This window comes from Phasianus colchicus, chromosome 6, assembly GCF_987193195.1.
Source record: "Phasianus colchicus chromosome 6, bPhaCol1.hap1.1, whole genome shotgun sequence".
Classification (NCBI taxonomy): Eukaryota; Metazoa; Chordata; class Aves; order Galliformes; family Phasianidae; genus Phasianus; species Phasianus colchicus.
The window spans coordinates 6,069,845-6,096,319 of NC_143441.1; the positions used below are offsets into that span (position 1 = coordinate 6,069,845).

Genomic DNA, 26,475 nt, shown 5'->3' on the forward strand with positions numbered 1-26,475 from the left:
GTCTCAGGGACTGGATGTGCAGGGTAGCTTGAGGGCACACCCAAGCAGGAGAGGAAAGAGGACACACACACCTTGCACACTGAGTGTGCTGTCCCTAGAGGCTGCGTGTTATGGGTGCCTGCCAGCCTGTCTGCAACCCAGTGTGGTTGGCATGTTTCTAATACACGTTGTCCTGCTCTCCTGTGACTGCTTGCACAAAGCTGCTGTGTCCAAGATGAAGTGCTGCACCCCAAACTGCTGCCCTGGCCTGGCACTTTTTCCTCCCCCATCCAATGCAGCAGCTCCCAGATCTATGGCAGGTGCACTGCCCCAAGCCCTCCTCTCCTTCAGCTCGTTCTGTGCAGTGTTTCTACCTGGCAGGTCTTTGTTCCTCTCAGTTATACATCAACAGTTGCCTGAGCACGTTATTTTTTTTTTAATATGTGGAGAGAGCAGCAGCTCTGCTAATGCTGCAGCTGTTGGCAGTGCTTTCAAGCCCTCCCTGTTCCAGGGCTTTGGCTGGCAGGCTGCTGGCAGGCTGGGCTGCTCTGTCTCCTCGTGTGACTGGCACCACCAGGCTGCTTTCAGCTCTTCCAGGCCTCTGCTGCCTGAGTCGTGACTCAAATGGAAGGCAGCCAGGGCCATATCCTGCCTGCAGGCATCTCCTGTTTTAAGTGGTTTTCTGCTCAAATGGTGGCTTCTGAGGCTCCTGTTTTGGGGGTCCAGCTGCCCCCATGCCAGGAGTAGGGAATTACATGACTGTGTATTGTATACAAGGAGCCCTGTGTAACTGAGGACACCCAGTGCAAGGTGATTACGAAAGGCTGCTCACAGTATGTTGGATTGGGTACCCAGACTTTGCCATGCATTCAAAGTGGAGGAATAATTGAATTTCAATTTACTGCAGGGGATGCAGAGTCAGGATAAGCAAAAAACACCTTGGAAATTTTGCCTTGGAAAAGTTCAAGCAGGTGTGGTAATGAGATAGAAGTCTGCTGATTTGGGGAAAAGGAATGGTTGGTGCTACTTAGTCAGCATTTAGGCTGAACAGGAAAGAGGGTTGGTTTTTTTTGTTTTTTTTCTTTTGAGAATTTATTTGCTAGTGGTAGGGAATGCAGATCCAGGCCCTCTCCTAGTTTTGTTTCAGCTCCTCAGGGAATGAAAAGGAATGGCACCACTCACACTGTGTGGGCAAGTTGTATGACTGCCTGTATTTTATGAATGAATAGAACTAGTACAGCTTGAGCCCTCAGGACCAAGGTCTCATCACTACCTTTAGCTTCTCCTGCACTGATCAGAGCAAACTTCCAAAGCTGTGGCTACTTTAAGCTGCATCTCTCTGTACGCGATGCTGAGAGGTACTGCAGTGTTCAGTACACAAGAAATACTTTCTCAACATTTGGCAGATGTTTAAACAGATTTGAATAACAAAGGTGGAAGTGCTAGATGCTATACTGACACTTGTGCTTCAAATTTGCAGAGAGCAGAGTGGCAGAGGCCACTGCAACCTAAGGCCCGCAGTGGTTCCTTAACTGTTTCCAATGCACAGAACTTCTGACAAGAGAACTTGATTTTGCTTTTGATTTTCTGGTTTTGGTTTTGATTTTCTGTTCAGAGCAGCTCACTGAGAATTCTCAGAGAAAGTACTTTAGACTAGCTCTGCTAGCTTTGATGTGAAGCAGCTGGCTGGGATTAAGAGCAGTTCAGAAGTAAGATGTGAAAAGGAGCTGGTGGATACTATTAGCCTGTGAACCACCTGTTGGTAAAAGGTTGAGAATCTTTAACTCAGGTGTACTGACTTAAAACAGTATGACTTTCCCACTCCACAGAGATTAAAGAAACATAAGGATATAGAACATTTTGTAATGATACAGAAATCTGTTAATAGGGAACACTTTGTCTGAATTGGGTGAGTGAAGGATTTTTACTGAAGAAAAATACATATGAAAAATATGTATGTGACAGTCTGTAGCATCTTTCAAAGTACAGCTGGGACTGAAATCTTTTTCTAACACTGCATTGGAATCAGAGAGTTTTCTTCCCAGATTTTGGATGACACTTTGAAAAAAGCAAAGGCAAAACAAACCCACATGCGCTGCTTATTCAGAGCATCTTCATTTTTACACAATAGCTACGTTTACTAAAATGTTCTTTAAAATGCCTGATTAAAAGACAGCAAACCACAGTACCCCAATCAGAAGCAGTTTATCACATCTGTAAATCCAATTTAAATCTAGTTTTAATAGGAGTGTGAGACAATAAAGAACAGCATAACAGCAGTAAAAGGAGCTCCTAGTTGACAATGGGTACCATATATACTTCAAAATACCAAAATGAGGATAAAAGTTTTAAATTAAACAGTTCTGTCAATGAGTAACAGATACACTTAAGATTGCACGTGTGTGCTCTTCTATTCAGTTGCCTTCTGGAAAGAATGCAGTGACTTGAGACTGCAATTTACAGGATTTTCTGTAGGATGGAGTTGGCAACTTCCAGGGATTCATCTTTCACCAAGACAATATCGTAAGAGTCCATGTATTTTTCCAAAAGTTCATCTACCTAATTGCAGAAGGGATAAAGAAAGAGATCCACTTAGTTTTAGAATATAAATATATGTAGGTCCTTAAAATATTGTCATCTTTTTCTATCAAATTCAGAGAATAAGCCATGCAAATTATATGTCCCTCCTATAAGGGAATTCCACAGGATGACAAAGAAAAAGTGACATTAATTAATTGTGTTCATGTTCCAGGATAAACCTCACATTTATTCCAGATCCTCATACGCACAGATACTGAAAAAAAAAAAAAAACAAAACAACCCTGCTTTCTCAGTTTCCCTAAAGACAGACAGTAATAGAAAACTGATTTTTTTTTTTCTCATGAATGTAAATGGATGTACATTGTAAATTGCTAACAGTTCTGTGTTTCCAAAGGGGGGGGGGGAAAGTCATGGACAAAATGTGTTATTTAGAAGATTACAGTTTTGCTCAATTATCAATCCAGTATTAGAAGGTGGGATTTGGGAGGAAGTAGAAGTAAGAAATCCATGAAACATGTTGAGATTTCCAAACAAGTATGGGCCAAATACTTGCTTTGTTATTTAATGATTATAATTAACCTGTTGCTAGTTCACAAGTATTTCATTCCAAGTTACAAGGATCTAAGGCTACTTACTTTATCATTGAGATAACCAATCTTAAGAATGTGTTCAACATTTGCTACTCCATCTGCCATACTCAAGTCTCCTTGGGAATCACCCAGCAGTATGATATTACTGTTGTCTTTCAGTTGTTTAAAATACTCAGTATTCTTCAAGGCACCATCATGTTTGTTGTAAACATGAATCAATTCTCCTTTAAATCCTTTTAATATTCCCTATTAAGAAAACACAAGTTATTTCTAGCATTTTATAGATATAGATTAATATCTACTTCATTCTATATTATAAATACACTTTTAACTATTTAATCTCCAATTATGAACAAGGTAAATAAGTATTAGATAACTGAATGACTGTAATTGTTAAGACTAGAGAGGCAGTGATCTTCCCTGCCAGGAGGAGGAGTATTGGTAAACTGGGCTGATTATGAGGAAATGAATTATATCTTAGTCACATCACATAAACAGTGTTTGAATTATTACCCTCTGCTTGCTTTTGTGTTTGGGAGAGTGTTGAATATGCAATTCTAATTTTCTGTATAGCAGGGCAGATGGCTACATCTAATGGATTAAAATGTTCACCTCGTAGTCTATATAAATAGCAGCTAAATCCCACAGGCAATCACACATACATACATTTTCATCAAAATCCATGAAATTGGAAACAACTTTGACATTAGAATGGTAGACTCCAGCCTGGTGGATAACTTCCTCAAGAATATCTCCGATCCCAGCAGAAAATATGAACACAGGAATATTATGTTCACTGAGCTTATCAAAGAAGTTCTCGTATCCTTCCCTGCAACACAGGATGTAAATCTAAGCCAAATTTCAATTTAAAAAAGGCAAAAAGCATCAGAGTTTTCTGAAAACATTTACGTCATCTTTGGAAAAGAAAATGACAGCATTCTTGTCACTCTTTTCTGAAAGGTTTTTAGTTTTCAATACCCAGATCATAACACGTACAGTATTCCAGGAACAAGATATTATTTCCATACACTTCTCTGCAGTGACACTGAATGGTAGAATTTTACTTTATTATCATGAAAGTTTTGGAGGAAATTTTAGCCTGTGAATGAAGACTCAACCTACACAGACTTATGCTTTCTCACAGCTGGAGGCTGCGTGCTTGCTGGTTTTGCAAAAGAGAAGAAATTAGTCAATATGGTAAACAATTTCACAAGTTAAGTTTGAACATCCTGTTTCACTGTTCCAAAATTCACACAGTTCTGAAGTATTTTAAAACAGATGGGAGCCAATGCACATAGTATGTTTCAGGATTTTCAGCCTGGTCTGGCATTAGGTGGGATGGTTGGTGGCCCTGTATGTGGCAGGGGGGTTGGAGATTCATGATCCTTGAGGTCCCTTCCAACCCTGGCAATTCTGTGATTTTGCTGGCTCTTAAACTTGCCTTTAGCCATAGAAGAACAATATTTAACACAAACTGGCAATGTGTTCCACAAATTGCTGCATTTTATCTCAGATAAAACTACTGCAGGGAATGTTTTCACAGGAATAAAGATGCACTCTATATCCCTCTTTAAAAAAGTAGTTTCTCATCTCTGGTTTATATGGTGTGAGATCACCACAGGCCTTTATCTTCAGAATATCAATAAAGGATAGGAAGAGTTCTCTATATTCCAAGAATAAGATGTCACATTCTCAGGAATTTTTCCCCCATAAAAACACACAGTGAGAACATACAGGAATTGTTTCAAAAGAGAATTATTCAAATTATTATTCTCAGTTTGGAGAAGAGGCTCAGGGGACACCTTATCACTCTCTGTAACTACCTGAAGGGAGGTTGTAGTGAGATGGGGGTCGGCCTCTTCTTTTGTGTAACTGGTGATAGGACTAGAGGGAATGGCTTCAAGCTGCACCAGGGGAGATTTAGGCTGGACGTTAGGAAATACTGCTTCTCTGAAAGGGTGGTCAGGCACTGGAATGGGCTGCCCAGGGAGGTGGTGGAGTCACCCACCCTGGAGGTGTTCAAGGAACGTTTAGGTGTTGTGTTGAGGGACATGGTTTGGTGAGAACTATTGGTGATGGGTGGATGGTTGGACTAGCTGATCCTGTGGGTCTTTTCCAACCTTGGTGATTCTATGAAATTAAAAGAAACTTACTTCAGCATAACATCAGATTCCCTCACAACTTCTGCAAACTTATCCTTTTGTAAGCCTTGTTCAATGAGTAGTGCATGAGATTTATTGTACCTAGAACATAAAAAATAAATTGGGCAACTTACTCACATGTCAATAACAAAAGCATTCTGTGTTTTTAATTTTTTTAATTCATATTAACAGCAAAACAAAAACAATAGTGTAACACTCAGGAGATTAATTCGGTCAATGCATTAAAGCTAATTACTGCCATTAATTTCATTTTTAAAATTTACTTATTTTTAAATCTGATCTATCATTAAGTCTAATTTTAATAGAATATGAACACAGGAGATTTCTCTTACCATTCTACCATATATGGATATTTTTCTTCAATAGTCAGGGCTGGGTCAATTTCAATAGCATAATATGTTTCTTTCAGCTGCAATAACTGAAGTAAAATAAAACACAGATGTTTAATGTATCTTTATAAATAGCGCTTGGTATTTAGTCTTCAAAACAACTTTTTAAATTCTAGATACATTATTTAAATAAACTGGAATTTTAAATACTCTTTGTACACATAAAAGGACAGATTGCACATATACCTATGCAGAAAAATTGGATGCTAAACTAAACCATATGCTGCTATCAAGAATAGAAGTATTTTGTTCACTTCTTAGTGACTGGATGCCTTAAAGTCAGTCAGAGAGATCTCAGAGCTTCAAGGATTTGAAAGTATCCTGTCTCATAGTGCTGGCATATAACAGCCAGGGATAAAACCAGTTGTCTGTACAACAAACAAGCAGCTGGTATGTTTTCCATTTACCTTTTTCCGGCATTCCTCTGTAATGAGCTTAGAGTTATCAATGATGTCTGGAGAGGTGGAAAAAAAAAAGTGTTAAACAAGACATTATGTTTCATTCACTTCACACTACAACGCTGTAGATGGCACAGAAGACAATGTTTGACAACATACCATTATGTTTCCTCAGAGTTTTTCTTGCCATCAACCAATAAAAGGCACATTTTTCTTCATGATGATACTACTATCCTCCCCTCATAAGGTCAGTGACAAATCTCTTATTTCTTGAGATTTATTTCTGAAATAATTATCAGGCCACCTACGTTTTAAGATCCCTACCTCATTATTAAATTATTTCTATTTGTTCTATAAGGCTACAGCACAAAAATGTCAAGAATTCCAAGGACTTTACTATTTGATTCTTGCAGGTGTCAGGACTATAATGGGCTTTTCAACAACAGAAGTTGACCCTACCGTATCTAGCAACTAACTTGTAGTTCAGATCTTAGTTTCTAATTGTGAATGACAACTGGTTTTAATTCACACAGACAGTAATTAAAATATATATGCATACAACACATAGACTCTCACTATAATACTTTAGTAGAATGTGCAGCCTCAGTAACAAGTCAGTATAAAATCTCGTGTTTAGAAATAATGTAGATAGAAAATTAAATTCTTAGAAAAACTGAAAGGAGTGAATGAACCAATCCATATTAAAAAAAAAAAAAAGTACTCACTATGACAAGTTGGACATCTTTTTCCATTGTAGGAAAATCTACTTAATGTCATATCAAAATCTGTAATAATCTATTTAAGGAAAGAAAAAGCAAAACTGTCTTACAACACAGAGGGACAAAATAAAGAATGGATAGAAATTCTGTTGCAGTTGAGTAGCACATTTTTCACAGAAACCTGTTTTACTATAAGATAAGCCAAAGTATGCCATATTTTTTTTCTAAGAAAATTATTTATCTAATTCCTTTGATGGGAGTACATCCTGAAAATACTAAGCTTGCATATTTACATCATTTACTTGACTGCCATCTGGCTGAATTACAGTTGGATCAACAAGGCCTATTAAAAGAGTTAACAGATGTCAAGTTTTGGAGATTACCTGAAGGCTGATTTGCTATATATATAGATCAGTTTTTTTTTTGGCACGCAGCAACAATCATATGATTACTTTCATTCTGAACCGGTTACACCTTTTACTATTTTTACCTGAAGTTTAGCAGCTCCTCCTTTGATGAGGCCACAAATAATCTCTTCTACTCTCCCAGGGTCCTTAATGTGGACAGTCTTCTTCTGAAATTCTGGCATCTGTGAAGAGTAAGAACAAAGACAGAAATATACCTGCTGGGGAGTGAGGAATATCAGCTATCCATCAGTCTGGAAGCTCAGCTGTTTCACGTGACACCATTTCATACTCAGGACAGGAAGGAAAGTTTAAAATGACACAAAATAGAAAACTTTCTGCAAGCGTTAACTGATGGCTGAGTACAGCTTTTGGTTTCAACACGTGTTTCTTTTCCCTTTCCTGATAGCAAATTATTCAGTAAGCTGACACTTAGAGAAAATAACTCTATTTGCAGGAAAAAGGAGATGCACGGAAACAGGACGTAAGGATCACCTTGCGGTTGAATTATGGCTGTAGGAGATGGGACATCTTAAAAGCTAGCTTTTTGTGCAATTATTATTAAGAATTAATAAGAACAAACTGTCAGTCAAATTGTAGTTATGGTGTGCTTTAGGAAAAAAGATGATATTTTAGTCTCTAACTATTGCAAACACATGCATTGGTAATGGAAAAGATCCTCCTGTGTGAGGGAAAAGGAGCTGAAAGTACTGTTAAATATTATCTACCATCCACTTTGCAAGCTATTACAGCTACATCATTCTCAGCAGATATTTGTTTAAGCCATTCCTCAGTAGCTCTACTCACATATCCTTTATTTTTCCCGAGAAAGCATTGTACTGCTCAACTATCTTTACATTCAGAAAGGTTAGCTTCATCTTTCTCAAACGCTTCTTCCTCTGATTTTAGCTAATTCAACTTGGAGTCAAGGATTGTTTTTCACAGGTTCTCACTTGAGTACTTCTCCCCTCTTCATGAACTGAAGAAACCTGATTGCTTCAATTTCCTTTTTCTTTTTCCACATCTCTGACAGTTCTTGATTCTGTCCTGGCTCATTTATTTGAATCATAGCATTCTTCAGCACACCTGCATCTCAGTATCATCTTTCTGCTCTGAAATGGCCTCAGCTGAAGGGCTGCTTTGCCCTTTCACATAATAGCTTTGCATATAAATTTGATATATTTTGTTAGAAATAGCATGGTGATATTGACTCATACTGTTGGTAATTGCCAAATACTTGTCTTTAATTATGCTTAGCTAGAAACAAGTAGTTGCACAAAGTGTAGATTTTACATTTAGTCAACCTAAATTGTAATGCTTCTGCCACACCAATGCTACTATTCATCAAATATGACAAATAATTTGAATTTAATAGCCAATTTCTGGCAGATGTCCACAGAGACAGTAATGAAAATAGAAAATGGAGATCCTTCTACAACCTTAATTGTGAGTTTTTGACAGTTTTTTTTAAGTTTTCCACCCACCCAAAAGGTTTTGCATTTGCCAACAATTCTCAAGTGACGGCAGGGTATTTGCCCTCTTTGCTTCATAAGGCTCACAAAGAAAGAAACTGCATTTTTTTAATTCAGTTTGGAAGATTTAGGGCTTTCCTGTTTTTCTTCAGATGTGAATAATACGCAGGAAAAGTCTTTGCCATAGCATAAGTGATAAGTTCTAAGTCAAGATAGTTGTTCTTTTCTGTGTAGCTGCAGTGCCTTGTTGCTTTCGTTAACACAGCAAATTCAAAAAAGGTACCTGTGGATTAATTTACAGCTGTCAACTGCATCCCAGATTGGGATTCACGGAGAAAGCTAATAAGCACAAAGTATCTTTGTGAAAGACATCTATTCAAGAATTCCCTCATCTTTTGAGAAATATATCTGTAAAGCATACTTTACAGATATTAATTCACAATTCTAAGTAGATGTAAATCAAGTGATCTAGTTGCATAATCCAAAACATAACAACCTGCAACCATTTAAAGGTGTGTTCCAGTACTTCTTTTGTATTTAACACACAGTAAACTAAACTGATGGTATACAGTGATTGTTTCTCTGTAATGAAAGACAAAGCAATTTGACTGTTTTATAAACCTTTCACTGTGAATTGACTAATCTAATTCCTTTGACTTTCGGGAAGCAAATTATATTTTAGATCTGGAATGCAAAAGTTAAACAAAGTGAAATCTAAATGTTCTTTTTTTGTAAGTAGTAGTTCAAATATTATTTGGTTTACTTAGATACTAAGCAACAGGCTTCCTAATGTACCTGATCTAAACAGACTAGTTGGTGGAGATGAAGAAATCAGAGGGAGAGACTACATGAGGAAAACTGCTTGCAAGTGTTTTACTAGCAGAGGCCTTTTGTAAATTTTTGAAACACCACCCTTAGTAAAGAATTCAGCAGGTTATGTTCGGAGATTGCTTAAGGTTTTGAGTATGATGAAAGTTTCCTGCTTTGGTGTTGTAAACTTATAGTCCTACTCAAGGTCACTTTTTTTTTTTTTTTTTGTTAGTTCGAATACATTTTTCATTTTTATATGTGAATTGAAGTCAGTTGAAGAGCCAGTATTTTAATTTAGAGGGGAACAAAAAAAAGTCTTCTGCAACGAGTGGAACCCATGAAATTTCACTACCACAGGCATGCTCACAGTCAAACCCACATTTTCATTATGGATAAAGAATTTGATAAACTCAGTGCCCCAGACAAGTACAGTAAGACTAAGTAAGAATGTTTTGATCACTACTTCCTTGCATTCACATTTGCAACTGAACTTTAAGAACAACTATTTTACTTGGACTGTATCGTATTAGAAGTAAGTAATAAGCAATCACCAGTTTTCTAACAAACTGTCTTCTATGTCTTACTCTTCCGCCCTGCCTTGCTGTTGTTTTTTGTTCTGTATTTACCATTCTTCATAGTTGAAACAGACAAACAGATTCAAATTGGATGCAACTGCTAAGATAGATAAAAAGAACAAAGTGTGAGATAACGCTAGTAAAAGAAGTGTAAATAATGTGAGAAAACTTGTGTTTCTACAGATTGCTCAATAAAGCTCTAGGATTCAACTCAATGTATGCAGAAGGCCCATAATTCTGATGACAGGAAAGAACATATATACTTAAAGGGAAGTTTTTGCTTGAGAGGGTGGTGAGGTGCTGGAACAGGCTGCCCAGCCCTGGGCCATCTGATCTACTACCTGATACAGTGGTGGCAAGCCTGCCTGTGGCAGGAGGGTTGGAACTAGATGATCTTGGAGATACCTTCCAACCCAAGCCATCCTGTGATTCTATATGGAGAAACAACCAAACGAAAGTACTCCAGGGCACCTAGCAAAGACAAGCATGCTTATAGGAGCAAGGAGCTTCTATGTACAAGACTAAAACTACATAAGCACAGGAAAAGAAATTTGTATTTCATTGTGATACCTGAAAGCACATCACATGGAGGCACCTTTATTCTGTCAGTTTATAAAGGCGTGAGAAGAGTTCTACTTTCATATCAAGCACATCAATATATTACTGAAATAGTTCATAGAGAGAGGTAGCTTTTGGAAGACTATGTTAAAAGATGATAATACCAAAGGTAATCTGTGGCTGGCATATGCACTGGCCACAAACACATTTAAGTTTCTAGTCTCAAAGGTTTTTAAGGAGCTTTCAAAGAGAAGCAACAAGGATAAAACTGAAAATGATTATTTTAAGGCTGAGCTTAATTTTATATGCGAAAAGGATAAAAAGATGGGATTATTTTTGATAGCGAGTAACTGGACTAAGGATGTAGGAAATTCTTTTGTAGTTAACAATGTTATATTCATACCTTGACGAATGAACAATATTGGATTCACGCAGGTGTGGAAATCCCCGTCCTACAAACCACAGAATGGTCATTTACAACAATGCCAGTTCTGAGCATAACATATCTATTTAGTACACGAGACATACACCTATGTAAGCTGGCTTAAATTAAGAGGAAACGTACATATTGTGAAGATCATTTTGAATTTTATTTGTTTTTAATGTTTCCTATGTATAATTGGACAGCAAGTGTGCAAACAGAGTTGCTTTCATGTTGTATTTGGGTGCTGCTTATATATATCATCAGTATGTGAGACAGTTTATATCTAAGCATACACACAGCTCAAACTATTAAACAAGAGTTGGTGATAATCACTAAAATGGTACCCTAGCTAAGTAGTATCTTATTGTGTGCACAAGGTATAATTCATATTCTGGATTATACTGGATTTTTCAATCTCCCCTCTACCCAGTAAAATAAAAATATTTCCTGTGATTAAAAATAAATTAAAAAAAATAATGTCAATTAGAGTAGTAACTAATAAAAATACACTTGATGTGTAGGACAGCTGTGGAACCTTAGGTAGCTTTACTATCTGTAATTTTCAGTAGGGAAGGATGAGATGATGAATGACTTGTTATCTTAAACACACAGAGATGGCTTATTTCACAATAAAATTCAGATAAATTGATGGAAATATTACCTCGTAACAACTAAAAATATAAAAGATTATCAGCATGAGTCTGCTAAGCAGTGCTTCAAACAAGGACATGTAAAAATACTTTGCCTGATTTTTTTTTTTTCCAAATACCCCTGTAAGAATACATGATTTGTCAGATACAAATTTTTCTTATTTTACAATGACTTATCTAGTCATCACAAAATGCATTGCTATGAAAAATACCCTGCATCACAGGTGGGTGAAATATTCAGGAGAATTTCTACAATTCTCAACAAAGGAGAGAGTACTTTAGATGACCACAATGTCATTAAAGTGATAAGAAAATGAAGAAGAACTAGCCATGATACTGCTGACAGTTTGTGAATTTCAAGTATTACATGATTTCATTTTAACAGCTGTTAGGAAACTTGTCTTACACTAGGCTCCAAACCAATTAACTTATGAGACAGAGGACACACAAGAATGGGCTGGCAACAAGAGGGATCCATTAGCATTATTTCTGAACAAGAAAAATGCCAATTTAAGTGATAAAATGGGTAAGGTTTAATTATTTGTTGTTTTTCTAGCCTATGCTCATTTCTAGCCTGTGGTGACAACTTCTGGGTAAAATGCTATAAATGATGTTTATTTTGGGAACTGCAAATGCCCAATTCCAAGGTCTGAGACTAGCTATCACATATACTTACTTGTGGACGTGTACCAAAAAAGGCAGGGTATGGTATCAGTGATAGCTGTGAGATCTGATACCCTGGCAAGTTACAGAAAATTGGATCTTGGTGTTCTTGGTGACAGAAAGTGCACTTGGTGAAATTAGAAAGAAAAAGGGCACATCCCTTAAATGATAAACATACCTTATTTTCCATTTTCTCTTCCCCTTTGACATTATTACAGAATGCTAATTTTATCTGCTTACTCCAGAAAACAAAGTTTACAAAAAAAAAAAAAGGAAAAAAAAGTTTAAAAAGCAAGCTAGCATCGTGTAACTTCTGCTATTTTGCAATATTTGAAATGCAAGAAGCCACACTGGGATGTGTGTATCTTTTCCTCCATCTGTATGTGCTCGTACAGAGCTTCAGTGTGCTCAAATAGAAATCACTTTATTTCAGACAACTTGAATTTTGGTCTTGGAGTGCAACCGTTTTCTCTCAGCAGCCCCAGTTCCTGCCTTTTAGACAGGAACACCAAAAGTTACTGCAAGAGAGTGGGGTCTCACTGATCACTCCATTATGTGCAGCTAAGGCAAGAGAATGGCACTGATGATTATTAGCATGACCTGAACTAAGGACAGTTTTTTTTTTTAATTTCTGATGACCCAAACCAAGAACGTAGTGCAGCTTATGTTCATAAGATGTAAAAGCAAATGTGGTAAGAAATCTCCAATAAATAGTAACAATTAAGTTTTGCTATTGGAACTTTTGTCAAGAAATAGCCTTAGGAAAACTTTTACAGAATAAATAGGCAAATGTTATTATGGAAATGGAACAACAGAACATTGAATATTGTCACAGTTGCTTGAAAACGTTCTGCAAAATTAGAGATCCCCTGGTTATGTGAAATAACTGTAAGTGGCTTTACTACCTAAGCTATTTTAAGAAGCAGAGTATGATGCACATTAAATATATTTTTTCCTGTTTTATTTTGCTTAGTATTTACATCTTTTTCCACTTAACCTGGTAGAATCTGATATTTAGTTTGGTTAAGAAAAAAAACCAAAATAATACAAAACATAAAAATCTGAAAAGAGTGTTTACAGAAACATGACAACAGTGTTTTCTCTTGTGCTTTTAAAGGAGAGTACCTGTGCGTTGAGCTTAGGGCACTCCTGATTCTTCTGTCCTTGATTTTGTCCTACTGCAACTGCATAGGTGGCAAGCAGAGTCCAGAGACGCAGGGCTTGCATACAGGCTGCCAACAAAAATCAACCAAATCCTTTTAAGAATTGGTCTGCTATATTACGTGATGTTTGCTATTCCTGCTGTATATAAATAAAAGCAGACATGCAAGGCACAGAGCTAGACCTCTCTGAAAATACTCACGCTTGAGACTACTCTGATCCATATTTAAATGTAGAAGAATGTGCAAATTGAGTTATCCTATTCAATAATAATAAAAAAGAAGGTAAATATATTTATTCCTTCAACGCTCTTGTCATTTCTAAGCTAACAAATATATATCTTAGAAATACAATTCGTCCCAGTAAACAACCACACACAAAACACCTCATCTAACTGGCTTAAAAACGCAGGCAGATGAGCTGTGCACACTTACCGGAGGGTTTTGCAGCAGCAGCTGCAGAAGCAAAAGAAAATTTCTCTTGCTTGAGAAGCACTAATATAGCAGCGCAAGGTGCAGTTGAGGGCGTTTCCAAATACAGCCTGACTAATCCCCGTGCAAAACCCCAGGGTCCTGTGACGCACGTCAGCACTGCACAGCAGTTTGTTATGCTCAGCACTGCAGCCCGACGGCGTACAGATGATCAGCTGGTGCACCAACAACAAAACCTTTGACCTTCACTGAATGAAACGGCTTTTGTGGATGCAGCAGGACTGCTCCGACAGAGGAACTTGTTTCTCAAAGCAAAAGTTTATCGCTTTTTAACCGTTCTACAGAATCACTCAGAGTATTTTAGGGTTTCCTGTTGCAGCGCCACGAATTCCTTTCAGCTTCTTGATACGGCGTCACGAAAATTAGCAAGGCAGCATGCATTTATTTGCCCAGAAATAGCAAATCGATCACTTAAGTAATCTCTTCTGCTTTGACTTTAAGTAAGCATGCAAGACTGAAACAGGAAATCAAGGAGGTTTGTTTGTCAGGGCTTCTCAGTGAGTGACACGCTGACTCGACATGCTTGCAGAAGGTTGTCATTGGGCATACTGCCAGATCAAAGACTGTACCTACGTGATAAGGAGGATGTATTTTATTTTTAGGAGGACGAAGGAGGTGTTTTCTAACCGTGCTCCCACTTGTAAAGGCTTGAATGTGTCACATGAAGGTAACTCTGCTGTTGTAGCAACAGTACAAGCTTCCCTCTGCTATATTTTAATTCATGTTCAACCTTAGGTTTGTGATAATAATTTCAGGCTGACAGGACAAGCCACAAACACAGCAAACAAAACATATTACCAGGATTCTAGAAGTACCTTTAGCTATGAAAATTTCCTTTTAAGAAATATGTGCTGTTTTTCCATATTAAATAAAAAAAAATAAATAGATCAGTGGACATTTTCTGAATGGTACAGTGGATCCATACAAGTTTTGTGCCCACATTCCAACTGTAGGCCAGTATGCAGTCTGTCAGGTTTCCCCAGACTGTGACCTACAGAGAGTACCTCTATTTTTTCAGCTGTACACTGTAGCTCGATCCAGCAAACCAGTGAAAACTTCAGCTGATACTGAACACGTGACTTTAATCAAAACTTATCCTCTTTCAATTGAATGAGTTCCTTCCAAATATACGCGTCAAGGACAAGAGAAGAGTTGGAAAGATCTGTTCAAAATGTAAAGTAACCCCTGCAAAGACCACATGCCGTAAGCCAAACTTAGTTGGCACTGGTAACTGCCAGGTATCATAGCTCTCATTCCATCTATTCATTATATCTTTATGTGCACTGTTGTTATACTAAACACACAGGTAATGTTCCCTTTTATAGTATTTGTATATACAGTTCATATGCTATTAGCTGAAAGTATCTCCATAATGTTTGGGAAAGTTATGTATAATGATGCAGTATTGAAAATAATTATTCGGACAGTAAAAAGGTGTAGTTTGTAATAGTGTAGGATTTCTAGTTTGAGATGTAATTTGGGAAGTAGCCATCTTTGAGCTCTTACGTATCTCAAAGTTGACAACAGTACTGACATAAGTAAGTCTTGCAAACTTCATAGTTAAGACTGGGATGTGGTGGGTGCTGAGGCTGGCCTGCTGATATTGTGGTACCTCAGTGAGAAAACTAATTCTAATGCTATCAAGAATTTAAAGAAAGTTAGCTTGCTGTTTGTGAAAGTGAAAAACAAACAACACACACATTATATGTATTCCTTCGTCTTTTTTTTTTTAAATTCACGTGAGATTTAATACTGAAGGAAAGAGTTGCAGAAACTAAGACTAACTTTTACAGACTAATTTTGAGTATACCAGAGGAATTAGCATTTAAAATGTACAAATACGGTATTAGCAAAAGTTAGAAAATGATGCAAGATTTCTGTAAGCATTAAGACAGCCAACACCTAATTCTGAGAAAAACATCTACGCTATCTCTAATGACAGCATGCTTTCACCTTAGTGAAAATACAGTACATGAAACTTCTTAGAGACAAAATAAGGGAAATAGTATTTGCAGCTCTAAGAAATCTTTGCACCGCGCGCTTTACACAACTGAGAATAAGTGGCCACTACTGCCTTTGTTCTGCTAAGAGATGAAGTAGAATTACTGTTTCTTTTTCAAAGACAGGGAAACAACATTCAGCGTGGTATTTCTACTCTCACAATACTGAAGGTCACTTGATTATGTTTTGAGAGCCAGAAATGAAAGAGGTATTGCCATTTCAACAGATAGCTTCTATTTTAACCTTCTTTCTTAGGCTGAAGGCCAAAGGGCCACGTAACTCAATTGCAGAATACTGTAAGCAGTAAAAGACTAATAACAAAAAGAGCAAAGCTTTAAACATCGGGTGATTTGTTGGCAATATAAGACTACGAAGAGGTTCTACCGTCATCCGGTGGTGTGTTAAGTGAACTTGGTTTGTAGAGAATCAGGATGCTTTCCAAGTACTGAAAGTTTCTAGTCTAAAGCTAAGAAAAACTAGTTCTGCCAGTTTTACCTCTGCCCTACGTTCAACCTATTTCCTTGGGAAAAGAAATGAACACAGCACAGATAAGGTATGTAAGCAAATCAGCTGACCTTTAAGTAAAAAACTGAATACTTCAACTCAAATCAGTTTGGAGAGGTCAAGAAAGAAGTCATGTTAAAATCTTTGCCGTTCTTTAGAATTAACTACAGAAAACAGAGCTCACTGAATGCTTCCACAGGATAAATTTGAGCTTTTCATGAGCTTATTGCCTTTCATTCTGATTAGTGACTCTACTACAACTGAACAGCTTTGCATATGCCTACATATATTTCCCAATTTTAATAAAACCCTCACAGAATCACTTTTATACGTTAAGGAATTTTCTTCCAATTTCTGCTTTTCTAACAAGTTTCGCCAATATGTATTTTGCAAATTAGGAAACAGGAAAAACAAATTGAACCTCAGCACTCAAACATTCAAACCGAGCAGAAAAAATACCCAAAAAAGAGCAAAAAAAAAAAAAAAAAAAAGTAATTCAAACATGATTTTTCTTCATGCCCTAGTAAATTGAGTTGATGTGCATCATACTGCTGCCAGCAATTGCTTTTTGTATTTGTAAATAACCACCGTACTGAAAATAAGCTAAGTGTTCAGGTTAATGAAATTGGGCTAAATAAAGCTTTGGAAGGATGCCTTGTGGGAATCATAGATAAACTGATTTTTCTGGTAGAGGTTTTATTGTAAAAAATGGTAGGCATACTTATAATTGGTATGATGCAATACAAAGCACTGTATGTATATGAAAGTGTGTGTATGTATTACAGAGTTAACTTGCAAGGAATGTAGATATGTAAGAGATTGTTTAAACAGAAAGAGCATGAATAGCACTTGCTAGAAAAGAGTGCTCAGAAAGGGATTTTATTCTGGGCTGGTAAGGACAAAATGAGAGCAAGAATCTTGTCTTCAGAACAAAAAAAAATCAATGTAGAGACTTTTAAGATTCAGCAGTACTGCTGGGGATGAGTGTGTGTTTTGGCTTCTCTACTATTGTGTTTCAATACCAGTAAAAATAATGCACATACAGAAAAATGTGAAGAGGTCAATAATGTATCCAAGGACATATTTAGCAACCTTATTCAAAACAGATTTTCTAGAACTCATCCCAAACCAATCCTTCTATTTATGACACACGAGGTCATCTACAGACTGACCATTTATGACTGAGCTACAAAAAGCTATTAGGGCTGTTCTACTCCAGTCACACATGCAACCAAATGTATGAGGGACAGCTAAACTTGCAGCTGAACGATCAAATGCAATACAGGATGCCCTACCCTAACAGGGAATAGAGCAGAAATGGAAAAAGGTACCAAGAGGGGCAGTAAGAATGAGTGATGGTACGAAAAGCTTACATGCCATTAATAACTGAATATATTAAAATTCTTCAGTCTGGAGAAGAAATGACTCGATGGCACAAGGAAGGCTAATACAGAAAGATTCCCTGGGCCACTGCTAAACAGCCAATATTTGTTCCAGGTGAGACCTTTCACAGAAGGTAAGTTAACATGTGAGGGAGAATCATTTGCTGTTCATGACAGTTCTTCAGTTTAATTTCAAGTATCTTACTTATTTTCCATTCTTTGTTTTTTTTCTTTCTATCAGTTTTCTTTCAGGGAGCATAGAGACGTAAAATTCATTTAGAAAATTAAAATTGTTGAATTTGAGCTTTTCCTTAGTAATGCTATGGTAACAGGATGGACGTTGAAGCCTTATTACTTGAAAGATCCAATTTCCTCTCTTGTTACATAGAATGTAACGCTTACTGGAAGAATGCTTACACATGAGGTAGTTGTTGTTGGTAGGACTAATCCCTCTACAAAATATCTAGTCAAACAGTATCCAATCCTAAATACTGACAGTATGTAGACAAGGCAATATATTTATAAATTCTTAATTAGCTATCAGAAGTGCAGAAGCTCAGCTCGCATAATTACATAACTTTAACAAGCTGTACTTTTACTGTCCAAATTCTACATTTGCATGTATACTTTTTATGATGAAATACCCTGTATTATTCTATGTGTACATACACTGAAAGAACTTAAAAACAAGTGCTTGCCTTCCTAGAAGCTTCCCATGAAATGTTGTCTAGAATGGAGCTTGCATTAAACCCAAGGTTTGGACTGAAACAGTTGCTGTTGATTCTCCTCTTATCTGCTTGCAAGAAAAAGAAGAAGAAAAAAAGCTTAGATTCACCAAGCCTAAGAATTCTGTATCTAGATCAAATAAACTCTGACCCTTGAATGGCAGAGTTGCAGGACCCAGACTGAAAGCCAAGTCAGCAGGACAAAGTTTAACCCACAATATATTACCAGACACTAAAATTCTCACGAAAGAATGCAGTGTTAATATAATACCGCAGTTAAAGTTACATGCTGAGACTAAATAATTTATTTTTTAACTGCTATGATCTCTTACACTACAGATCTTCACTTAAACATCTCAAAAAAAAAAAAAAAATCACTTAGTTCTAAAGATGAAATGCAGCTATCACACACTCGTGTTAAAGGTAATAGGCAGCATGATGACTTGAAGTGTAGTGCATTGCTTTGTGTCCATATCTCAGTGTTTCATGGGTGTTTCTGGCTGCTGATCCATTCAAAAATATAACAGGACATCTTTTATTTCTTTACCCCTGGATTTGCCCCCTGGGAGGGATACAGAACCTGTTCAAAACACTTTGTATTACTTAATTGCCACTGCTGTGCTGCTCCTATACAACATACGATACTACTACTGCTTTGTACTAAACTCTACCCTTCAGTTTCATATATAACTTTTCCATGGTAACACATACAAAAATGAGGCTTTCTATTAACTGATCTTGCAAAGGCAGATGCACTCCCCAGGAAACAACCAGCTGTTCATACCTGCTAAGTCTAAGTTTCCACCTAAGAGCGAGAGCGTTGAAGGAACAAGGTTAATGGTACATTTCAATGTGTGCATTTCAATGGTACTCATTCTATCCGAGCATCATAGTGGAGAACCACAAACTCAAAAACAAAAGCTCCAATAAATTTGGATTATTTCACTGATCCAATTTACAGAGCAGGCAATGAGTTCCTGGTATAAGAGGGTATGAAGGAAGCTATAGCTAACGAGTGAGGAAAAATTAGAAATAATTAGTTAGACTGGGAACCCTTCTTGGCAGGAAAACATCATGGTTTCAGCTGGGACAGAATTGATTTTTTTTCTTCATAGTGTCTGGTAGGATGCTACGTTTTGATATTAGGAGAAAAACAGTGTTGATAACACACCCATGTTTTAGTTGTTGCTGCACAGTGATGCATGGAGCCAAGGACACTTCAGTTTCTCAGCTTCTGGTACCGACCTGCCAGTGAGGGGCATGGGGGGCACAAGACGTTGGGGGAGCGGGGGACAGAACCAGGACAGCTGACCTGAAGTGGACAAACGGACATTCCATGCTAATCTTTCATACCATATGACATAATGTAAGGAAACTACAGAACTGAGGGCAGTTGGCTATGGGGTGGGGAATGGGACACTGCTGCTGCTTGGGGTCTGGCCAGGCACTGGTCACAGGGTGGTAAACAGTTGGGCTGTGCATTACTTTTTTTTCCCCCTGCTTCTCTCCCCAGTCCTACTGTGTAGAAGGGGAGTGTATGAAAGACTGTGTGAAGTTTAGCTGCCTGCTGACTGAAATCACAGCAGAGAAACATCATAAGTCTGAAATTCTGTATTTAGATACTTTGTGAATACACAGTGTCCAAGTCTGGGCTTTCCCCTACACCATTTAAAAAACAACAAACAAACAAACAAAAACCTAGAGTAATTCCAACCTAAGTATGTTCTTTTTAAAGATTGGAATATATGAAAACAGAAGCCACATTTCCTTCTACCGCTATGTATAATTTATGTAGCTTACATTAATGTTACTCAAAAGTTTCCTTGTATTTATTGTTTGAGTTTAGTGACTTGGTGCAATTCTGACTTTGCTGGCATTACTAAATGTTTGGGAACTGCTGAATCACGGCATGAACCTCTGATTGATCACCTAAGGCAAGCACTGAGTCAGTCATGGAGCACAGGTGAAGGTGATTCACCTGTGCTGCTGGAAGGGGTAGAGCCTGGCTGCACCTCTCCTAGACCCATTTAAGGGCTGACTGCAACTGAGGAAGGATTTCTTCCTGAAGATCACTCTTCATGGAGAATATTGCAAGCCTACAACACTGATTAGTATTTTTCACTTATTATCTTTCCGTTGCAATAATCCTACTTAGCCTAAAACTCTGTATGCCAATTGATTTTACAGCTCTGTACACTTATTGATTGTAAACTAACCAAAAAGAATATAGTTATTTCAGGATTTAAACACAAGTGGTGTCACTTTTGACCTGTGAGCTGCAGCCTTAATTTTATGTTCACTTCTAGAAAAACGCTTCTTTAACACTCAAATAAAAGAGTCTCAATACCTGGGATGATCAAATTAGGAAAATCTAGGGGACTTTCAAGGAAGGATATATGATTGTTTAAACAGTCAGGAATTTTGTCAGTAAGAGAGGTGAGCAGTACAGCAGCCACAGATGCCAAATTAATGGTGGTGCTAGTCAAAGTGCTGCATGATTGACAAGGGACTAAGAAGCTGCCTGCAGCAATTGTTGTAAGTTCTCTGATGTTTGAAAGCAGCTGATCATTGCTGAATACTGCTTGGTAAGAGAAAGCAAATGCAACTTGTCAACATGACTGCCATATGGAGACCTCTATCCCAGGATCTTACTGCAGACCAACTGCTGCACAGCAATTTGACTGAAAGGAGCCCCGAAGAAAAGGCTGTCTTGATAAGAATCCTAAGTTTTGTTCTTCATACCTACAACTACAGTATACTTAGCAAATTATTTTGCCCAGACTTGTCTGGCCTTATACCTCTCTGCATGCTAGTTAGAAAAGGAGGGCGGGGAAAGTGGTTGTGAGCTATTTCTGCCTCTTGGCTGCTGTCAACATGTGATGGGAGCAGCCAAGTTTCGGTGCTGAGCATTTAACAGGCAGCAGACATAGCTGCTGCTCCAGGCCCTGTGCATGCAGGAGCAGTTCAGCTGTACATGTCTGATCTGGAAACAGCAGTGGCCAGGAAATGCCAGTCATTGCTGGACAGGGCATCTTAAATGACAAGTTATTTGCAATGAGTGTTGATCCACCTTCAGAGAGCAGCTCTGCAACTGATGGGAAGTGCACACTGCAGCCACCTGCTGTTTGGCACTGCCTGCTGCAGCTGCACTTCCTACAAGTGACTGCTTGAGAATTAAGTACCTTCTGACATCTGCACCAGCTTACAGCAATAAGGTCTGTCAGGCTGCTCCTCTCTCACGCTGTTTTTCCTTAAAGTCTCTTCAAGGCTTATTCTTCACAGCCTTCAGTACACCGGAAAACAGTATGGTTGTATGCATGCATGGAGAGAGGAAAGGGGGTTGACATATTGAAGATAATTAACATGAAGTAGAACTAGACAAGAGGGAAAAAAAATAGGTAATTTGCCTATGAATGATACTCGTTCAAGTGCCAGTCACTGGTAAGAGGCAGACATTTCTTGAAGCAAGGCACTTCAAAAGATAACTTACTTTGAAACATTTTCCAGACCTGTTGTGACAATTTAAGACAAATTGTGTCATTTTTCCCTCTACAGCTACAATTAAAATCGCTATTGAGTTTCCAGCAACACCCAGGAAGTCTCACACCATACTTGAGTATGTCCATGATCCTTCCATTCTGCTTTTTGATCCCCATTTGCTGAGGCTCAAACTCATCTTTGCCTTCATAGAGGAAAAAATACTTGCCTGACAGAATTTCACATACTAGCAATTTAGATTCCTGAAGGATAGTGTCATCAATATACTCCATATTATACACTCCTTCATTTCCTTCTCTGCTTGGAGGTCACTGACTCACAGCAGTGTAAAGGTCTGTATCCTTCACTTGTCATTACCTTGGTCACCTATGAAACAAGAAGCCACTCTTGCCAGAGACTGGCAAATAAAGGAAGATAACAATAATAAAGCCTTTGCACACAACCATATGACAGTTGTGCTCACAGAATACTTTCTTTTACTTCTTAAGAAGGGAGATAAGTAACAGCTACCTTGCTTCTTACTGGTTTTACTTATTTCTGTCCAGGTAAATTTGAACCCTGCAAAACTGTGCGTTTCTCTTCCCCTCTCACAAGGCATTAAAAAGGAAACAGATGCCAGAAGCATCCAGTAGCAGGTGGTTGAAAAGTTTTCTCCAAAATAGGAAACTGCTTTTTAAAGGGATTTTAAATCTGTAATCATTGAAGCTCGATACAGTGTGTTTCATGGAGCTTCACATGTCTGCCTCAACGTTTACTGATAACACCTCTCTTACTTTGAAAATGGAGCCAAAGTACATTAATCACTGCCTAAGATAAAATCTCTGAGATGGTCAATAGAAACAATATTTTCATACTTAAATTTCAAACTTAAGCCTTTGCTTCGAACCAAGAAGCAGGTTTTTTTTTTTTTTTTTTTTTTGAGCTTAAATTTGGGTACCAGGTTAATTAAAGGCTAAAGAATTCATCTATTGGAAAGCGAGACAGATTTATGAATTTCATTACTTTTTTTATTCAACAAGGCAACGTGGTTACACTTGTATTTTGCACAACACTTGAGAATTTACTTTCCATTAAGGATTCTTGGCAACATAATCCCTGATAACAGCTTGCTTTACAGCTATTCTATTTGATTCACAAAGGCTGCTCTCCTTTTAGCATTTAAACATTGCTATAGCCCAGCTTTTACTGGGCTGTAGATGGTTCTTATATTCACCTAATTGTAAGTAAGAAAAAAGTAAAAATTTGCTGTAATTAATTATTATTAAAAGCTACTACAGTGGTGAAAAATGAAGTCACCTGACTAAAGTACAAACAGGCTGGGATTCCTATTGATTGTGGTAGAAGTTGCAAACCAGTGTTCTACTGAGCCCACAAACAAAGTGTAACCATCATCAAAGAAAACTCTAACAACAAAAAAAATCTACAAAACTAGAAGAGCAATCCAGAAATTTTCAATTTGATACTCGAATGCCAAGCACTGGCCTGGCACTATAACTCATGTACTGTAAAAATGTATTTTAACAAAGCAGTATTATTCTTCCCTACCACGCTAACTCACACTATGTTACAGACTGGAAAACTGCACCTTTTCCTCAGAGGAAGGTCTCTCCCTGATTAAGTAATGTAGACAAAGCATCTTGTGGATGCAAAATGTTGAATCAAATCTGCGCTGGTGGATAAAACCATTTCAGAAACTTTTCCAGAATGCAAAATATTCAGGTAAAATTAACACACACATTTTCTCCCTTATTTGACAGACTAAAATCCTTGGCGTGGCGTTTACATAATTTCCTTATGTTGAAGTGAGAAAAATATCCCAGCCTGATTACATATGTTCATGGGAAACACTCCTTGAAGAAGAAAGAAGGCTTGCAGCTGATGAACTAAAGACGTTAACCAAGGGAACTGCCAATTCAACTGCCAGTTGAAATGACAGCTCTGGGAGTGAGCAGATAACGCTGACATATTGTATCTACTCAGTAAAATATTTTCATACAAGAAAGCTGCCATGTTTCGAGCAAGCTCTGCCTTTCCCTTGTAACTTAAAGTTCTGAACAGCTGTGATCCTGAAGGCAGAATTTTCAGATGTATCTATTTAGGATCACAGATCCGTATAACTGAAAATCTGTTATCTGAAGTGCTTACCTGACAGATTTGTTTACCAGAAATCCATTTATCATCGACACGACGGTGTTTTGTTTTGTTTGTTTTTTTTTAGTAGCACAGGCAAAATCTTTACAACAAATTTAAAAAGCTAATCTCGCTGGCCAAAACATCATCTAAACATTGCACAGAGTTAATACAAACACACCTTTAAATACCATTAGGCATCTTTTGAACAACAGTGCGCGTGTGGTATTGAGGATGGGAGCTGGTGAAAACTATTTGCTCGACACACATTTACAGATTTACAGACACGGGATGTCTGCATCATAGAATCATAGAATGGAATCGTAGAATGGCCTGGGTTGAAAAGGACCACGATGATCATCTGTGTGCAGGGTCACCAACCAGCAGACCAGGCTGCCCAGAGCCTGTATGATCAGGCTTCCATGTTCTGTTCATCTATTGCCTGTGTGACTCTAAGTGCTAGTATTATCAGAACGAGAATTTAGAAAGAATTGTTTGTAGTTATCCAGTGTAATGGACAACTATGTAAAAAGGGAATAATTTCAAATATAATATGAATAATAAAAAGTGAATGTTTTCGGATGAAGATCACCGAGCAGTGTGACGGATGGCTGCAAACACCACCGAAACACTTCATCCAGCAGCCAGCACGAGGGCTGTGGTTACCGGTCGTGTACCGCAGCCAAGTGAGACGCCTCGTTCTGCACACACAGTCCTGCTCTTAGCAAACTCCTCGTGTTTCCGTGTATAAATCAATCCAAACACCCGAGCTCCCGCTGAGGTCCTGCAGGGAATCGAAGAACAGCCACCGGCCAACGTAAAGAGCCGTGCTGATTTCTGTTCGGTCCTTCGGCTCGGTGACACCGACAGACAGACGCGAGGTGCGGGGCGTTACGTCCCTTTACCCCCAGCGGTCATCTGAATAACGCTTCACATAACAAATCTACCAAAGCCGACACCGAGACGGCTCAATCGCTGTACAGTACCCGAACGGGCGCTGCTTGCCAGTGTCACACAGGCACTGTGACACGCCCGCTGTTGCCCTTCAGGAGCCGCAACCCCGAGCCCGGCCTCTCACACGTACCATCTCGATGATCTTCGTCTTCCTGCCCGTCTTCTTCTTCATGGTGAAGATGTACTGTGCCAGCACCACGCCGCCCACCAGGGCGCACACGCTGGCGCTGGCCACCGCCCCCATTTTGGCCACGGCCACGCGGTCCATGGCAGCACGCCGCCCCCAGCCCGCCCGGCGGGCGCGCAGCACGGGACCGAACCCACGCGGGGCGCTGCGTGCGGGCGGAACCACGAGCGCCAATGGGGGAGCGCGGGGGGACCGCGTGCCGCAGGGAGGCGAGCCGGAGCACGGAGAGAGGGCTGCGGGAACGGGGAGCGCCCACCGGGAGCTGAGGAAGCTCCGGAGGAACGCGGGCGAACCTCCTCCTTCCCCGCTTACCCCCGATCCCCCCCCCTCGGCGCGTGGAAGTGGAAGAACCCGGCGCGCCGGCCACACTTCCGGCGGTGCCGAACTACGTTTCCCAGCACGGCCGTGCCGCTCGTTGTCACGGCGACGGCGCACGAGGTGCTGGAGGAGGCGGGGAAGGGGCCGGAGCGCCGCCGGCCTCCGCATCCCGAGGGCCGCCCCTGCCTGTGGCCGGGGGTCCCTCCGCTCGGTGCGGCTCCGCTGCTGGCTCGGTAAGCTCCCAACTAAGCTCCCAACGCTTCTCGACGCCCCTCATCCCGCTGTGATGGCTGCGGTTTGGGTTCGGGTTCTGGGGTCGGGGCGTCCGTGTGCTGAGCTGTGTGAAGTAGTAGGCACGAAGCAAGAAGGGTTCCGTCTGCGTGGAAGGGAACTCGTCTCCTCCAGAGCAATCAGCCCTCAGAGAATAAAAACTCTGCCCAGTGAGATGCCCGTCCCTGGAGGTGCTCAGGATGTGGCAGCTGAGCTGGTGGGTGGCAGCTCTGCAGAATTGAAACTGAATAGGCATTAGGATCACTTCCATTCTAAGCTGTTGTATGATTCTAGATCGTCCCCCCCCTCATCCCCCCCTCCCCCCGTGGTAGCTGCATCTTGTGCTCTGCATTACGAAGCGTTACAACTGAGGTTCGGCTCAGCCCCCCAAGCACAGGGAGCTGTGAGCTTTGAGCTGGGTAACGTTATGTCAGGCTGCCCGCAGAAGGATTTTTCTCCTCTTGCTTAAAATAGCAGCAGGTAAGGAACGGGAAAGCTGATTTGTGCCCTGTCTGACCGA

At 39.2% G+C, this 26,475-nt stretch overlaps 2 protein-coding genes across 17 annotated transcripts in view; one reads left to right on the top strand and one right to left on the bottom strand.

Moving 5' to 3' along the window:
* Window positions 1-1,878: 1,878 nt before the first annotated feature.
* On the bottom strand, window positions 1,879-25,696 carry NT5C3A (5'-nucleotidase, cytosolic IIIA). 6 transcript variants are annotated; one of them, XM_090142286.1, is made up of 11 exons: window positions 21,781-23,000; window positions 18,572-18,666; window positions 13,460-13,566; window positions 7,269-7,367; window positions 6,785-6,854; window positions 6,069-6,115; window positions 5,605-5,690; window positions 5,264-5,353; window positions 3,777-3,939; window positions 3,156-3,356; window positions 1,880-2,538 (listed from the first exon to the last, which is right to left on the bottom strand). In XM_090142286.1, the coding sequence occupies exons 3-11, from the start codon at window positions 13,559-13,561 to the stop codon at window positions 2,437-2,439; spliced, it is 960 nt and encodes a 319-aa protein (XP_089998412.1). In that variant the 5' UTR covers window positions 13,562-13,566; window positions 18,572-18,666; window positions 21,781-23,000; the 3' UTR covers window positions 1,880-2,436. The 6 variants fall into 6 exon arrangements, with proteins under 6 accessions (XP_089998413.1, XP_089998412.1, XP_031464236.1 ...); XM_031608378.2 differs by lacking the exons at window positions 18,572-18,666; window positions 21,781-23,000 and adding exons at window positions 11,001-11,049; window positions 13,930-13,944 and having other exon boundaries at window positions 1,881-2,538; XM_090142287.1 differs by lacking the exons at window positions 18,572-18,666; window positions 21,781-23,000 and adding an exon at window positions 25,337-25,696 and having other exon boundaries at window positions 1,879-2,538.
* A 56-nt stretch (window positions 25,697-25,752) lies between these two features.
* Window positions 25,753-26,475, top strand: part of BBS9 (Bardet-Biedl syndrome 9) — a 279,729-nt gene continuing 279,006 nt past the window's right edge. For all 11 annotated transcript variants that reach the window (XR_016467632.1, XR_016467633.1, XR_016467634.1 and 8 more), the window contains exon 1: window positions 25,753-25,918. The gene's annotated coding sequence lies outside the window, so the exon portion shown is untranslated. The remainder of the gene's footprint in view (window positions 25,919-26,475) is intronic.

Bases quoted from the DNA above. Each gene is read 5' to 3' on its own strand.
- NT5C3A (XM_090142287.1), bottom strand. From the start codon at position 25,448: ATGGACCGCGTGGCCGTGGCCAAAATGGGGGCGGTGGCCAGCGCCAGC. The intron at 13,567-25,336 runs GCAGGAAGACGA...TTTTGTTGGCAG, and splicing joins CACCATGAAGAAGAAGACGG to CCTGTATGCAAGCCCTGCGT. The intron at 7,368-13,459 runs GTACTCTCCTTT...TACTCTTCACAG, and splicing joins GCCCTAAGCTCAACGCACAG to ATGCCAGAATTTCAGAAGAA.